The 16989-nt window shown below is 35.8% G+C and overlaps 1 protein-coding gene across 3 annotated transcripts in view; it reads right to left on the bottom strand.

The window, feature by feature from the left end:
• Positions 1 to 16989, bottom strand: part of Rlip (Ral interacting protein) — a 213112-nt gene that overhangs the window by 56116 nt on the left and 140007 nt on the right. For all 3 annotated transcript variants that reach the window (XM_081736141.1, XM_081736142.1, XM_081736143.1), the window contains one exon: positions 11275 to 11419. In XM_081736141.1, coding sequence (XP_081592267.1) covers positions 11275 to 11419 — 145 coding nt within the window. The remainder of the gene's footprint in view (positions 1 to 11274; positions 11420 to 16989) is intronic.

Genomic DNA, 16989 nt, shown 5'->3' with positions numbered 1-16989 from the left:
GAAGCACCTCTGCTCTTGCGGAAGAACAAGGTTTAGGGTCTCTGAGATAATACAGAATTCTTTTCTGTTTCTTACGTACTACTATGTTCCCTTATTTGTAAAACATTTTTTCTGGGATCTTTCTGTTACTTTAGATGCATTTGAGCGTGCGCCAGGTGAAGCGATAATCTGAGATATAGAGGTAGCAGCACTAGATTATCATCTACGTTTATGAAATAATAATAATAATAATAATAAAACACTTTGATTGCATTAGTTCATAATTTAGTAACAAAACATGAATGTAGAATAATAAGTAGAGCAACCCACATTATGCTTTATTTTTTTTTTTTTCCAATTATGCTTTCTTATGCTTTATTATTTTCAATCATCGTTTTACATTAATCGTGTTTAACGTATAATATTTACTATACATTAAATATTCTAAATATCTTGATCTATTTTTTAATATTTTATGCAACCAGTTTCTTTTATATTTAATGAACTTTCTACCTAATGCACTGTAAAGAGAGGCTCTACTCGAGTCAGTTTTTTTTTTAATCACTTGTGTGCGCCTTAGAGGTGCATATATACAGAAAAGGGAAAGTAAAAGATGCCACCAATAAGTACAGAAAGTGCTCAACTTCAAGAGGTACAGATAACAGTATAGTGTGGAGTTCTTGTGTACTATTCATTGTTGGTGGAAGTTTTCTTCTTTTTGTCCTTTATTCTTTTCTCCACGTCAAAAGATTAGACCAAAAAGTTTACAGAAATAAAAATAAGCTTTTCATTGTTGCATTGTTATGTTCTCAATGATTTTGCATTGTAAATATTGTTTCTTAAAATATTAATACAGTATGTTAAACTTGAAGTTAAAGAGATTTTTTAAAGAATTGTGCTATATCTTTTAAATTATGCTTTATGCTTTATTTTCTAAAGTTATGCTTTTAAAATTAGTTTCTTCTGGACCCTTAGACAGCCACAACCATGTTCAAGGTACCAACCATATGTGTAAATAGCTATTATGCTTTTTATGCTTTGTATGCTTTTGGGTTGCTCTAATAATAAGTAAAACTTTCAAATGCATACAGAAACATAGATAATAAGTCAGCATTGAGAACTGAATTGATGTATCGATGACTAGGTGGAATCGTCCTTCAGTTTAAGAGAAATTAGCGGAAAAAGTTACGAAGAGAATTATGTGGAATAGATCATTATATGAATAGCTGGCGCTAGTTTCAAGTAGTGCTACATACTACTTGAATGTAGTATTTATTGTAGTATGTAGTATGTATGGATGTAGTATTTATAGTCAATAGTACCGGTATTTAAAATTCGTGACGCTTATAGTTGCAAGATGGTAACACTAGGGTAAAGTGTAAAATTGAATTACATCAGTAGAATTGAATTTATCTTACGGTTAAAAGTCTATGGCACAGGTCGGATGTAACTGAGTAATAAACTTACAAAAAAGACGATAGGGTGCTCGAATCGAACATCGGCCTTCTGAATGTTAATCCGATGTTCTAACGCCTGAGCTCAGTTGGAATACATAGTGTACTCCCGCCAATACCAAAGTGACCAGAACTTTTACTTTCAAAAACGGGACGCATACGAATCGGCGACGGGGAGGGGGGGGGTAACTTCCACATTGCATTTTGGGACTCAGTAGTGTTTTCAATTTACAAAATACACAAGTAAGAATGATAACACAACGTTTCTAACTTAAGTACTACCCAAAAATACTTTTAACTACTTCAACTCTCAGAATTACCACTCGATTCCCACTTGAACCACAGAATACTCAATTCTCATTTTGAATATTCAGAAGTTCTAGGCGCTGCTGAACCTTCCCAATGAGTGTCGGTACAGAAGAGCGTAGAATTTGGATTGACCATTTATATTTTGAATAATAATTACGGGACATCTGGTTCATTTTTGCTTAAAAACGGGACATTTAGGCGTCCCGTTTGAGAATCAGAAAGAAACGAGACAACGGTTGAAAATAAGGGACTGTCCCGGCTAAAACGGGACGTCTGGTCACCTTGGCCAATACTACTGCGTGTGGATTCAATAGAATCAATCTAGGGCGCCGATTTCTCTGTAACTTTGGGGATCCATTCAGATGCAGAAGGTATATATGAGGGTTTTAAGACAAACTGAATTCAAATTGTGCAAAATATTGTATATTTATAAATAGATTGCGGGGTCCACATGAACTTTGAGCGGGCTGCCCCCGGCTCCCCAGGATCTGTGACCTTGACAGGTCACCGTGATCACGATAAGCAATGAAGAAATGGTTGGAATATAAACATATAAATATAAACGTATTAATAGCACACTGCCAGCTCTCTTTACTGCCAGGGTTCTGCCCTCAGGTACACGCATAATCGGGGATCCCCCGAAACATACGCATGATGGGAATTTCCCGGTGCAAACGAATGATCTGCAAGCCCTCACGCAAACAAAAAAAGTACATGATTAAGCAAGTGTACAAATAGATGTAGGAGGAAGGAATGTTTCGTCGCTGATTTACTCGACCTTTTCTCTCCTATCCACTGTTAAGTTGGAGTTGCGTTTCTTCAGCACTAGATGGTGAAGAGCATTACCTCATTTACAGGTTGTTTTCGCGTAGCATTTTTTGTTATATTTCTTAATGTAAGACGACCAATGTCACTATTCCAAGTGAACATTTTCATTTTCCGGAAAATTTCCGTCTTCCGTTTCCCGGAAAATTTCCGTTTCCGTTTTTCCGGAAAAGTTTCCGTTTCCGTTTTTCCGGAAAATTTTCCGTCTTCCGTTTCCCGGAAAATTTCCGTTTCCGTTTTTCCGGAAAAGTTTCCGTTTCCGATTTTCCGGAAAATTTTCCGTTTTTTAATTTTCCGGTTTCCGGAAAAAATATTTTCCGTTTTTCTGGAAAATGTGGCCATCCGTAGTTAATAACTTTAGAACCACCAGATCGATCTCGATCATATTTTCAACATAGCTGAGGTTTGGGACTGGAAAGTTTTTTTTCATAATTTCACATTGACGGTACAACCTAGGGGAGGGAAATATATATATATATATATATATATATATATATATATATATATATATATATATATATATATGTGTGTGTGTGTGTGTGTGTGTGTGTATATATATATAATGTTCGGCTCTGGAATATTTTTTTTATCATTTTACTTTGACGGTGCAACTTAGGGGAGGGGGATAGAGGATGATATATGTAAACAAAATAAAAATGAAAGTGATTGTCTTTGTGACAATAATTTTGACCCCCCCCCCATCTCGATGAAATTTCAACATAGACGAGGTTCGGTCCTGGGATGGTTTTTATCATATCACTTTGACGATGGAACTTAGGGGAAGGAGAGGAGAAGGGGAGATATATATATAAAATAAATAAAACCTAATAACTTTTGAACCACCAGACCGATCTCAATCAAATTTCAGCATAGATGAGGTTCGGGAATGTGATGACTGTTATTATTTTACTTTGACGGTGCAACTTAGGGGAAGGGGAGCAGGGAGATACATATAAAAAAAATAAAAATGAAAGTAACTGCCTTTCTGATTTCATCACTCTTCAACCACCCGACCGATCTCGATGAAATTTCACCATAGATGAGGTTTAGACCTGTGGTTTATCATATCACTTGACGGTGCAACTTAGGGGAGGAACATTTATAAATGATCGAAAACTACCGATATCAATGTCGAATCTACAGTTTTCAGGGTCGTTGAGATGAACGGTGACACTTCCGATCCCGTTTAAAACCAAATTCATCCCCGCAACTTGGGGAGGGGGAGATATAAAAACGATCGAAAATGACCAATATTAGTATCGAATCCATAGTTTCGGAGTCACTGATATGAATAGTGGCATTTCCGATGTCGTGCCCCGCAATATGGAGGAGGGGAGGAAGAGATATATAAAAATGATAGAAAATGACCCATATTAGCGTCGAATCCATAGCTTTTGGGATCGCTGAGATAAACAATGACACTTCCGATTCCGTCTGAAACCAAATTACTCAGCCCCGCAACTTGGAGGAGGGAGTTATATATTTTTAAAATGATCCCGAAAATGACCGATATTAGTGTCGAATCCATAGTTTTCGGGGTCGCTGAGATGAACAGCGATCTTTCCAATGTCGTTTAAATCGATACCCACTAAAAACGAAAACAACATATTTCAAGGGTACCAAACAATATGAGATACGGAGTTGTGTATTTAAATTTTCATTTTTACCCAGCGAAGCGGGTAATCGATGCTAGTAGGTACTTGTTCTCTTTATTTATTGGTACAATGAATGGATATGAAACGTGTGTAACTATATACCTTAAACTTAAGCATGTATTACTAGAAGAATTATCTACACACGGATGCAAGACCTACACACAGAATGAAGCCAAGCATACAACTGAAAAACACACACACACCAGGGGGGGGGGGGGAATCATAAAGCAAGCCGATGTAGAAGAATTTTCTGAACCAACAGAAGAAGAGGAAGCTACAGGTTGTCAAGTTAAGGGTCTGTATTCATAGAAAAATTGTTTCTAAATAGCTTTTTTTTTTTTTTTTTTGTTCTTGTGTTTTGTAACACTATTATTATTATTTCATGTTAAAATCTGTATGACATTTCGTAATAGGTCCCAATAGATGTATATAACCAAGTTGCATCTTCTACAACTATGTCTATTGTGGATTTCTTACAAGGAAAATCTTGAGAATTTCGTTTTCAGTACAACAGAGTATTTTATTTTCGAAATAAATGAGCTTTAACAAAAGAACAGTATGAACTTCTTCAGAATCTAAGTTTTAATAAATATCATAAATATTTAATATAAATAAAACGTGAACGTTGCATAATGTATCGGTTTGTGCTTCGATTAAACGAGAAAAGGTCTTCTGCAGCATAGACGCCGACTTGAAGAAAATATTGGGAGGGCCAAAACAATGAATAAATATATAATCATTTTCAGCCGTTTCTTACCAACTGCTGGATAAAGGCCCCCTTCCGTCCACATCTCGGTCCACTGCATCCGCTCCGCTGCTAAATTCATGACGTAAGTCAAATTTGTCTAAGGGCATTAAAACAAATTCAAGTTCAAATTCTGGGAACTTCACTGCACCACATTGATCTTCATTTCTGATATCAGTGTTACCATAGTGTTTGTTGAAGCTTCAGTGCTCTATTAACTATTTTAGGATTTTTGGTAACTTTTGTTACCATGGCGTACTATTGTCTTTGACCTCTTATTTAGGTTCTATAACAGGTACTTAAGTCGTTTTTTTATTAGTCAAGTCAAGGATGGACCAAAGAACACCCCAGAGGCGTTTTGGAACCAGATGGTCAACTTGACTGCGCCAAGTGGATGCGGAAGGGCGTGACTTTTTACTTTTTCTTAAGGCAAATTTCAAAAATTTTTCACACCTGTAGTTTTCACTATATCAGATTGGAATTGTATGTACCTTTGGATATTTTTCAAATTTATCTGAGATCTCTACGTGAAGCCGAGTCCGGACACGAGGGCCGCAAATGTTTCGAGGGGCTGATTTTTTCAGAAAAAATTCAGTCTTCCCGATTTTTCCGGTTCAGGAATATGATACGTACATGTGTGTAGCACCGTTGGAAAGGGCTTGTTATACGAAAATGAAATAACGTTTAAGCCATGACAGTAAATTTTTATAACAAGTATATACGTATGGGTATGTATAAAGAGAGAGCCTAAATTCAGATTTTCAACAATTTTTCTGCCCTTTGTATTTAAGATACAAGATTGGAATTTTGCACACGTATTATGTACATAACAATGTATTTTTTTTAAGCAAAAATTGAGATCCCTACGTCAACCCAGGCCTAGGCCAGTGGGGCAAAATGTTTTGGTTGGATTTGCAAAAATACTTCAGAGTTTTTCCCTAATTATCTGGTTTAGGTGTATGATACGGACATGTGAGTGATACTGTTGGAAAGGGCTTATTATACTGAAGAAAATGGCGTTTGAACCATGACTCTAGGCTAAATAGGAATGATGCAGTACATTTTTTAAAAATATTTTATACCTAGGTATATAGAGAGGAAGTTCGGGTATTATGGAATACCATTTTTGTTTCGCTTGTAACTCAGTTAGTAATTGCACATTGAAACAAAAAGGAAAACAAGTATATGCCTTACATATTTGGCTTTATTTAAGTATATATTGATAAAGAAGTTTCGTTACAGGGGTGGGTAAAATTTATAATTTGTAAAGAAACCACTTTGGAGGGTAATATGAAATAGTCGGGTAATATGGAATACAAATGCTATATAGAAAAGAAAAAAGTTTTCTGTTGAACATACAATGAATATAGTGACAATATATGAAAATTCTGAATGCCAAGCCATAACTGATTGTGATTACTTGCAAAAGTCATAAATATAATACTCTGCTTCAGGATCGGCACAGTCATTGTGTGCTCGCATTAAACATGATGAACGCTGGACCCAAGCTCACCCCTTGTATCATCAGACAATTTGCTGTAATAAAAAATACACTTAGCATTGTTGTCATCATAAATGTATGTTTAATTGCCCAATACCGATAGATATTTTTGTAATCGGAATAACATATGGAATACGGAATACCATGCTTTTCTTGCGGGTATTCCATATTGCCCTTCACGCCAGCTTGGAAACGAAAGAGCTGTGAAACGCATTCGAAAGCAAATAGGATAATGGCGCTTATCAAACTACCACTCTGTATATCCAAAGTCATAGTAAATAAAGAATTGTTGTTCTATTACATTTCAATAGGAAAATACAGGTTGTAAACCACTTACCTGTAAAAGTATTCCTGAATAAGAAATCAGATTTTCACGTCTACCAACACAACGAATGTCACAATCACATGGAGACTGACTGTAGAGCATCATAGGGACGTGAGGTAGTAGTTTTTTTCCTCTCCGCTTGGAAGCAACACATCACAGGCGAGCTAATGAGGTATTCCATATTATCCGACTATTCCATAATACCCGAATTTCCTCTATTTATATACATACGAGGATCATTCAATACAAAAATGACGACAAAGTCTATATTTTTAACACTAATCTTTTTTTTTATTTTTATTTTTTTTATTTTTTTATTTTTTTATTTTTTTTATTTTTTTTATTTTTTTTTTTTTTTTGTTTCAGGGGTGTTAGCTGCAACCTTGGGATATGCTCTGATCTGCTGTTTCGTAATTTTATGTCAACGTAACTTCAAAATATCAATTCATCATGGCAAGTCCTCTAGAAGATTGCACCTTAGAAGAACAGCGCTCAGTCATTAGGTTTTTAGTCGCAGAAGGTGTAAAACCAAGTGAAATTTCTTCTCGAATGTTGAGACAGTACGGTAACAGTTGTATGAACCGTGCGAATGTGTACAAGTGGTTGATCGGTTTAAAAGTGGCCGAACAAGTGTAGGTGATGAACCCCGATGTGGACGTCCCAGTGGAAGTTTCTGGTTCTTCGAAGGAATCGAGGATTGACGGACTTATTCGTGATAACAGAAGAATTACTGTTGAAATGATAGCTGAGGAAGTTCAAGTAAATGTTGGGAACTGTTCACAATGTCATTAGGAACATTTTAAAAGTACAGAAAAACGTGTGCCAGATGGGTTCCCAGACAGCTTACTGACGCTCATAAAGAATCAAGGCTTTCCATTTGTCAAGCCTTAACGCAGCGAAGTTTGATTGAAGGAGACGCTTTTTTTGAAAGAATAGTGACTTGCGACGAGGCCTGGATCCATCACTACGACCCTGAGACCAAAAGGCAGAGTATGGAGTGGAAACACACTAGCTCTGCAGTTCGCAAAAAATTCAAGGTTCAACCTTCCGCTGGTAAAGTGCTGCTGACCATCTTTTGGGACTCACAGGGTCCAATCTATTGCGATTTCCTTGAAGATCAGCGAACTATCAATAGCCTATACTATTCTGAGATGCTAGAACACAAAGTTAAACCAGCTATCAGGAGCAAACGCCGTGGACTTTTGTCAAAAGGAGTCATTCTTCAGAACGATAACGCCCGCCCTCATACAGCCCAGCTGACCCGAGATAAGCTTCAAGAATTGGGTTGGGAGGTCTTACCTCATCCTGCCTACAGCCCAGACCTCGCCCCATCTGATTTTTACCTGTTTGGACCACTCAAAGACGGCCTACGTGGAAAACGATTTGCTAACAATGAGGAAGTTAAGGCAGCGGTGCAAAGGTGGCTTCGGGGTAAATCTAAAGATTTCTTTGCCAAGGGAATTAGGAAGCTGCAAGAAAGATGGGACAAATGCATAACTGTAAAGGGTGATTATATTGAAAAATAGCCTTAGTTTTGAAAGATTGAAATAAACCTTTATTGAGCTATAGCAATTTGTCTCTTTACTTATTGAATGCCCCTCGTATATGAAAACATGGGTCACCTTCAGACTTTCAAAAATTTCTCCCGACCTCAGTTTTCAAGATACAAGAACGAAATTAAGATTTTTTTTTAAAGATTCAGATCCCTACGTGAACCCAGGCCAGGGCCAGAGGGGCACATATATTTCGATTTTTTTTTCGAAAAATCTCATGTTTCTTTTTCCAATTTTCTTATTTCTGGTGTATAATACGGACAAGAGAGTGGTACCGTTGGAAAGTATGATCTATCCTGAGAAAAACGAGGAATGAACCACGATCCTACGATAAATAGTAGGGAAGCAGTAGCTGTTTCAGTGAAAGTCTAAAATTTACCTCAAAAAGTGGAAATCCTAAAAAGGTTAAACGCCGATTTGAAAACGGTGCTTTTCATCGAATAAGAAGGCTATTCCTAATATTGAATTAAAGGCGCGACGTAATTTACGACAGAAATTCTTGCTCCTCTTTGGTAATTCTTCCTCAACTGGATTATATTGGGGGAGGCGAGGACCCCACCTTTAAATATTGGGGGTCCAAAAGTGCCCTGCCCCCCAAAGTCGGCGCCTATGTTCTGCAGTGTACTTTTAATACTTTTCACTTTGCAACTTTTGGACATGCTTTGTAATTGGCTTCAAGCTAGTATATGGACACAAATGTTAGTAAAAGTTATACAAGGGAGAAAGATGACAAATGATTTTAGACTTCTTTACAATATATATATATATATATATATATATATATATATATATATATATATATATATATATATATATATATATATATATATATATATATATACTTAAGATTTGTTCCAATCCCTAATATAGGGTATTTAGATTTGGGAGGAAGGGGGCGCGCCAGAAAAACGTCTTTGCCCCGGGTGCGATATTTCGTAATCTGGCCCTGAATAAACTATACTTTATTTACATTTGATTCAGAATAGCAATCACCATTATCATATGTCCTGTAACATTTTGCACAACCCCAATTACAAACAAGTTTCGATACACAGTACATCACGCAACTTTTATTCGATGTTTCAACATTTTCAGAGTACTATAGCGTTTAATATCATTATAATATCGAAGTACATCTGAAAAGTTGATCAACATTGCAGATGCCGCATCCTTGGAATTAAGATAAGAATAGAATGGACATGAACGTTATCCAAAAATTGTTGATTGCTGCTAGGTTGTTCTCAAGCAAATGAATTGTAGAAGCTCACATAATGAAATAATACTTCCATTACAATAAATATTCGAAATATCGTATTTGATGAAACAAACTGCTTCAACTCTACGCGGAAGCTCCTATGATGTAAAATACATACAACACCTTAGTTCTTAGCTCTTTGATTTATATGGGGAAATATTTTCTGTCTTCTTTGAAGTGAGCTGGAATTTTAATTATGTGATTTTACTGATTGCTTCTTTAAATCTAATTAAATAGTATTTACCATTCTTACAGAATTTGGAATACCGAAAAAGGTAATTATATTAATTAAGATATTTAAATGAATCAGAAAGTAAAGTCCGAGTAGGAAAATTTTTGTCCACGAGCTTCCACATCAAGAATGGCCTGAAATAAGGAGATGCGTTGACCCCATTATTATTCAACTTTGTCCTGGAGTATGCTATAAGAAAAATCAAAGATAGCAACCTACAGTTGAATAAGGGCCTAGAGTTGAATGGGGTTCACCAGGTTATGGCGTACGCTGATGATGTAAATTTAATAGGGGATGATAGGAGAATAAAAAGAAATGCACAGGCCTTGTTAAACACTTGTAGGAACATGGGTTTAGAAGTAAATGTAGAGAAAACTAAATACTTGTAAGTTCGCCGGGATCATAATACTGCAAATTATTGATGCGTCAAAGTATCAAATAATAATTTCGACAAAGTAGATTACTTTCAAATATCTAGGAGCAATATTAACAGATGACAACCATATTCACGAAGAAATTAAATGTCGACTAAAAGCAAGGTATTCGTGTTATTATGAGTTCCAAATTTCTTGTTATCGTGACTTCTGTCGAGGAATTTGAAGCTTAAAATATATAAAACGATAATCATGCCTGTTGTTCTGTAGTGTTGCGAAACATGAACGCTAACTCTGAGGGAAGAACGTAAACTGAAAGCATTTGAGAACAAGATTCTGAGACGAATATTTGGACCCAAGAGGAACGAAAATGGCGGAAACTTCATAACGTAGACCTACACAATTTATACGGTTTACCAAACATTGTTTACCAAACCAGGTCATCAAATCTAGGAGGCTTAGGTGGGCAGGTCATGTAGCCAGAATGGAAGAAAGTAGGAACGCTTTCAAAGTCTTAACTGGAAGACCAATCGGAAAACGACCATTGGGAAGACCTAGGCGTAGATGGGAGAACAATATAAAGATGGATCACGCAGAAATAGGAAAACAAAATAGAAACTGAATCCAACTGGCTAAGGGCAGAGGTCAATGGAGAGCTTTTGTGAACGCGGAATTGAACCTCCTGGTTCCATAGGCTGTAGAGCTAGTTAGTTAAATAGTATTTACTTCTTCCAAAGTAAATTTGTATTATATACAAACTTAGTATTACTTAAATTAAATCTCATTATTAAATATTAAAATTATATATAAAAAAGTTTTCACAAAATAAGGAACATTTAAATATATTTGGAAAAAAACCAGTAGAATAAAACCATTAAAATTCCAGTTCATTTCAAAGAACACAGAGGAAATAATTTCCCATATAAATCACGGAAATGAAAAGAAAAAACCGGTGCAGGTATTCAACAGCGTTAAACTGTAGGTCCAAGACTCATATACCTCGATCCAATGCAACATAAGAACGTGAAAGTATGCATAAATTAAAAATAAACATGTCGAGAGCATACCTTAAAAACTGCTTCAAAAGACTAGTAACCACAGGAGGATCGCAATCATATAAATTCACTGGCTCACGTTGGTTGTACATTTTTCGTAGCTGTTGGACCTTTGACTTCATCCCTGAGGATCTATAGATTCCTTCATAGTTGAGACCTGTGAAAGTTTATATATATATATGAGCGAGGATCGAGGATTTGGTCAGAGGGGCTATACATGAGGGCTATTTATTTCAACCTCCATTACATGGATATGACAAATTGTTCATTGGACGTCGCGGACCCTACATATCGATGGCCAGACTCTGCCATTCAATCATTGTCGAGTAGCGAGTGTGAAAACATATCGAGTACAATCGAAGCGCCCGTCAAGTGTGAATTACGTGTGGTTAATTCGATTTCTGCAGGTGGTGCTGAATTCCTGAAATTCCAAAATCAAATCATAATCTACATCTTTCACGAACCACATGATTCACACGTTCATCAAAATCGTTTGCCGGCATAATTTAAACTCTTGGCTACTATCGTTGTGTACGTCGGTATTTTTTTCTGTAACACTCCACATCACTCGTGCACACAGCCATCAGTTGTAAAGTTCCCATCGTAATCGTTATGCATTCGATAATGTATCGAGATTATACTATGCCCTTCTGCCTGGAAAAATCGAATTACATTACACTACGTCACAGTTCACACTTGGCAGAAGCTTCGATTCCATTCGGTATGTTTTCAAACTTGCTACTCCATACTCAGTTAATGATAGATCTGTTGAATGAACAACGTCCAATGAACAATTTGTCTTTATCCATATTTCGTCATCCCACGTAATTCTCTGGTGGCTTAACAACGATTTTTTTAAAAAATAAAAATAGCTCTCGTGAAAATATGTGTATTTTTATATACTCTAGACTACATTAAATACTTGCATCATAAGTTTCGTTTTATCCAGTCCGAAATTCAAGTTCAAAGAGGGTGGAGATTATTTTCACTGTAGCTCCCTGCACATACTGTATATTACAATTTAGTGACAATAATATAATGGCCAACTAGTAGAGACCTGCACGGACCGAATTTTTCGGCCCGAGCCCAATCCAGCCCGAATGTACGTAGGCCCGGCCGAGCCCGGGCCCGAACAGTTTTGGAGATTTTCGGCCCAAGCCCGGCCCGGCCCGATAAGTTTTTTAAAATTCTTGGCCCAAGCCCGGGCCGGCCCGGTAAATTTTAGAAGTTTCATTTTGTAACATTTTTCACGGGCACACTTCTTCAACGTTTGCCTTTATTCTAATTATCGTTTAACGAATGTCAATAATTATTAAAGAATTGCAATTAATGGGCCCCAGCCCGGTCCGACCTGAAGAGAAATCAGTGTCGGCCCGCCCAAGCCCGGCCCGTGCAGGTCTCTACCAACTAGGATCAAATTTATCTATTGTTTAAGAATATACGTTAGAATTGACGTTCACAACAAATTAAAGAAAAGCAGTAATATATATATATATATATATATATATATATATATATATATATATATATATATTGTCGATCCAATGCCAAAACCGCGAATGTGCTAAATTTGACTTTTGAGTTATAAGCATTTTAATATTCAACTTACCCCGAAAAATCAGTATATAGACTTAGGTACATGTTGACATTGGTTAAATACATAACGACTTATCTTATTTGTTATATCAGATAAATTATCCCTTCTCATTACATTTGTAGACATTTTCCCTAATATTTAAGGATATAAACTGTCTTTATTAATTACTCTCAGTAGCAATATACCTACATAATAGCACCCACATTGTGAAAATTTTAGTTTCACAGAATGTATGTGTACTAGTAAGATTTACAACAGAACACTAGAAACATTATCAATTGATCTGCATTATGGCTTGTAATGTTTTTCTTTTCTTTTTATCCTTTTTTTTAGTCTTAATATCCGGTAGAAGTAAATATCATGTAAATCTTTGCATTTTTAGTCAGTTTCTCTTAATTATGGAAGATAACAAAATGAAACTTATGATACCATAATGCTGTATACCAGAAAAGGTGGATCAGACTAATCTTCAGTGATGGTATCCATATAAATTTCACGCGTTTTCAGAATATTATTTTAAAAAGAATTTTGGTAATGCAGTGACTAGAAAAATGAAACTACGTCGGCGAGAACTATCTTGGCAGTGACGTCAGTGCTCTCACTTGCAAGCCTACCAACTTACGCTATTCACAAATAGTGCTTAGATAGCACACTAAACGCTTCACACGTCACGTCGTAACTGCAGTTTAAAATAATGCTGGTAGCAAACTAGGGAGAATTTAGATAACAATGTATTTGTATGTATATAATACTAGTATATGCGTGTATTGTTATGACAAAGAAAGAAAAAATAAGATTATGCTAATAATTATTAAAATATTTTAAAATGTACACAATGGTTCTGAATGCCTTCCAACACTCACAATTAAATTGTCAACCTCTCCGTCCATAAGACAGTCCTTTTCCCAGTAAAACTGTTCCCATTTACGCGAATTTTCAACAGCCTTCCCAGGCCCGTATCCAGAGGGGTCTAGGGGGCCGCCCCCTTAATTTTTGCTGCCCCCTAAAATTTTTACGGTAGACTTGCAAATGAACTATAATATGGTTGGATCGCGCTCCCCCTAACTTCAGACGGCCTGTCTACGGGTGTCTAGAATCTACATTTCTTTGTCTTTTTTGTATATTTGGTCTTGGTTTAGCGAGTGTTACGATGGGTTGTCCTGTATTTAGACTTTTCTCCTCTTTCACAATTTGCCACACGGATCTCTCACTGACACATGTTGCTCGGGAGATTTTACGAAGACTGTCAGATTTATTACTGTTTGCTGCAAAAAAAAAAAAAAAAAAAAAAAAAAAAAAAAAAGTTGTAAACATTAAAAATAATGTCTCTTGCATCACTATGCAACGGCTTGTCCTCCTTTATGGTACTATCACCCATTCTTATACACAAAATTTCAAGAAAGAGAACCAAACAAAGAATTGACAACTCTCACAAGTCACCACACACTGTATAGCCCTATACAAAGAAGAGACGTACTTTTCAGTTCATTTCATTTCGCTTTTGTTTTTTGGTTTGTTTGTGTGTGTTTCCTGGAAGCAGTGTTCTTGTGTCCTATTGGTAAATGTTATACTCTTCGAAGTTATTCACTAATCCCCACGCTCTGTTTCCGCGACCAGGAAACACGTTCACATATCATCCTCTAACTCGAGGACCGTGATAGGTAAAGATATACCACATTGACTTGATCCCTAGTCTTCCGTTGCAAGCGCTGCTGTCGGTTGAAGGAATCCCACTCGCTTTCTTTCGCTTAGCAATAACTGAACCCTTATTGGCTCAACGCGTGGGTGTGTGAGGGTGCGAGCTTTAGTTCGCATTTTTGCTACGGCTCAAGATATTTTGGCAGTACAATAGAGACATCGGGGTTTCTTTAAAATAAACGTTGGATTTCCCTGCCCATTTCGTCCAAAGCATGTTTGTGTCTATCTTCAACAAAACGAAAGTTTGTAGCATGTTGAAATCTGAATGTTGTTAGAATAGAATAAAGCATAAATGGCTATCATATAAAATTATTTTCCACATACTTATAATATAAAATTCAAATATAAAATAACCATATTCTTCATGAAAGTTATATAAATATAATAGCAAAAAATGTGGCATTTATGTCTCCTCGAACTCCAATTATCGTTATACAAAGATGACAAGTATATTTGTTAGAAACGAATCTCCCATATTCGGTTCATTTCCTTTCGCTTTCTTGTTGTAGAGAACGGAGCTTGCTTTTAAGTTGGTATTTGTGTTCGCGCATTTTCTCTTTCCTGGGATTGGATGGTGAATTGAACGAAGCATCTGTTTTAACCAGTGGGATGGCATTTGAGCAATAGCGGTGTCCACGTCACTGCCAGGATAATTCTCGGGCACTGTTTTTTTTTATGACAAATCATATTATCTGCGTTTTTTGTTCTATACGTTCTAAATTATACTTTTACTTAGTGTTAATTCTTTATGTCAAGAATTATTTTGCTTTTAGAAACGAAATAGGAGTATTATTTTAAAAGTAGGGAACAAAAGAGGAAGATATTACAATGTCATAAAATGCCATTAGGTTCATTATTCTAGTAACTTCCTGAAGAAAAATTTAAAAATGTTAATCTTGGAACACTAAAATTTCTACGGATTGCAATACTGCGGATTATTCTGACCCCTTTTCTGTAAATAAAATACACAAGCAGACCTAAGAGTGTAGAATATCTTAAAGTAAATGGTAAAGTTATTTAAAAAATCACAGCAAATTGCAGATATATTTAACGATCATTTTGTGTATTCGGCTGAACAAACGAATAATACTGATTACTCAAAAATAATGCAAAAACTCCCAAATCAAGGAGAAATAAACACAAAGTCTATGTTCTTATATCCAGTTTCTGTAGATGAGATAATAGGAATAATTAAATCCTTATCAAACAGCAGTTCTTCAGGTATGGATGAAGTCCCTCCCATTGTAATTAAAAAATGTGCGAAACATATCACACATCAACTTTGTTACCTTATAAATTTCTCGTTAGAAAACGGTATATTTCCCACACTGCTTAAAAATGCTAAGGCTCTCCCAACTTTTAAAAAGGGTGATGAAAATGTCATGACAAATTATCGACCTATTTCAGTGTTATCGATATTTTCAAAGATATTTGAGTCAGTCATGGCAAAACGCCTTAGCAAAATTTTAATAACACATAATATTATTTCGCCTTTTTAGCACGGATTTCAGAAGAATAAAAGTATTGATACCGCTTTATTTGATTTCCTTGTAGATGCCCTGAAATCATTCGATAATAAGAATTATGTTATAGGTTTGTTCATCGATCTGTCAAAAACCCTTGACAAAATTGATCACAATATTATGCTAAATAAATTGTCTCAACATGGCATACGTGGCGTAGCAAACCACTGGTTTTCATCCTACCTAACAAATAGATGCCAAACTGTTCAAATTACAAACGTTGAATCAAATCGATCCCGCACTTTATTTTTTCAAAACCAACAAAAATTACCAGATGTGTCCCTCAGGGCTCTATTTTAGGCCCTACTTTATTCATAATTTACATAAATGATCTGATAAAAACTTTACACTCTACAAAATGCATGTTATATGCAGATGATATAAATATAGTTATTACTGAACAAGACCCAAATTTAGTATTGGTAAAGGCAGAAAAGGTTATAAGCAAAATAGTTACTTGGTTGAATACAAATAACCTTCTCCTAAATACAGATAAAACAGTCTTAATAACTTTCGTTTTCCAGGAAATAATCCATCCTTCCCTTCGCTAAACATTAATGGAAAACAAATTGAGTATTCTAATGCAACAAAATTACTTGGTGTTTACATCGATGATGATTTGTCTTGGCAAACCCATGTTAAAACACTAAATAAAAAATGGTCTAATTTATGTTTTGCGTTCTTTAGGTTACGTGATACAGCTTCACGAAATAGTTTATTGACGTTATACTATGGAGAAGTTCAATCACTCCTCAGTTTTGGAATTATTTTTTGGGGATCAGCCGCATGCAGTCAGGAAACATTTCGGATACAAAACAAAATACTACGAATAATATTCAGACTAAATAAAAGAACATCCTGTAAACAAATATTTAGATCACAAAAAATGTTAACCCTTCCAAGCCTATA

This window comes from Thermobia domestica, chromosome 13, assembly GCF_964235325.1.
Source record: "Thermobia domestica chromosome 13, izTheDome1.hap1.1, whole genome shotgun sequence".
Taxonomy (NCBI): domain Eukaryota; kingdom Metazoa; phylum Arthropoda; class Insecta; order Zygentoma; family Lepismatidae; genus Thermobia; species Thermobia domestica.
Note: the sequence above shows the minus strand (reverse complement) of the source record. Positions and strands in the feature narration are given on the sequence as shown.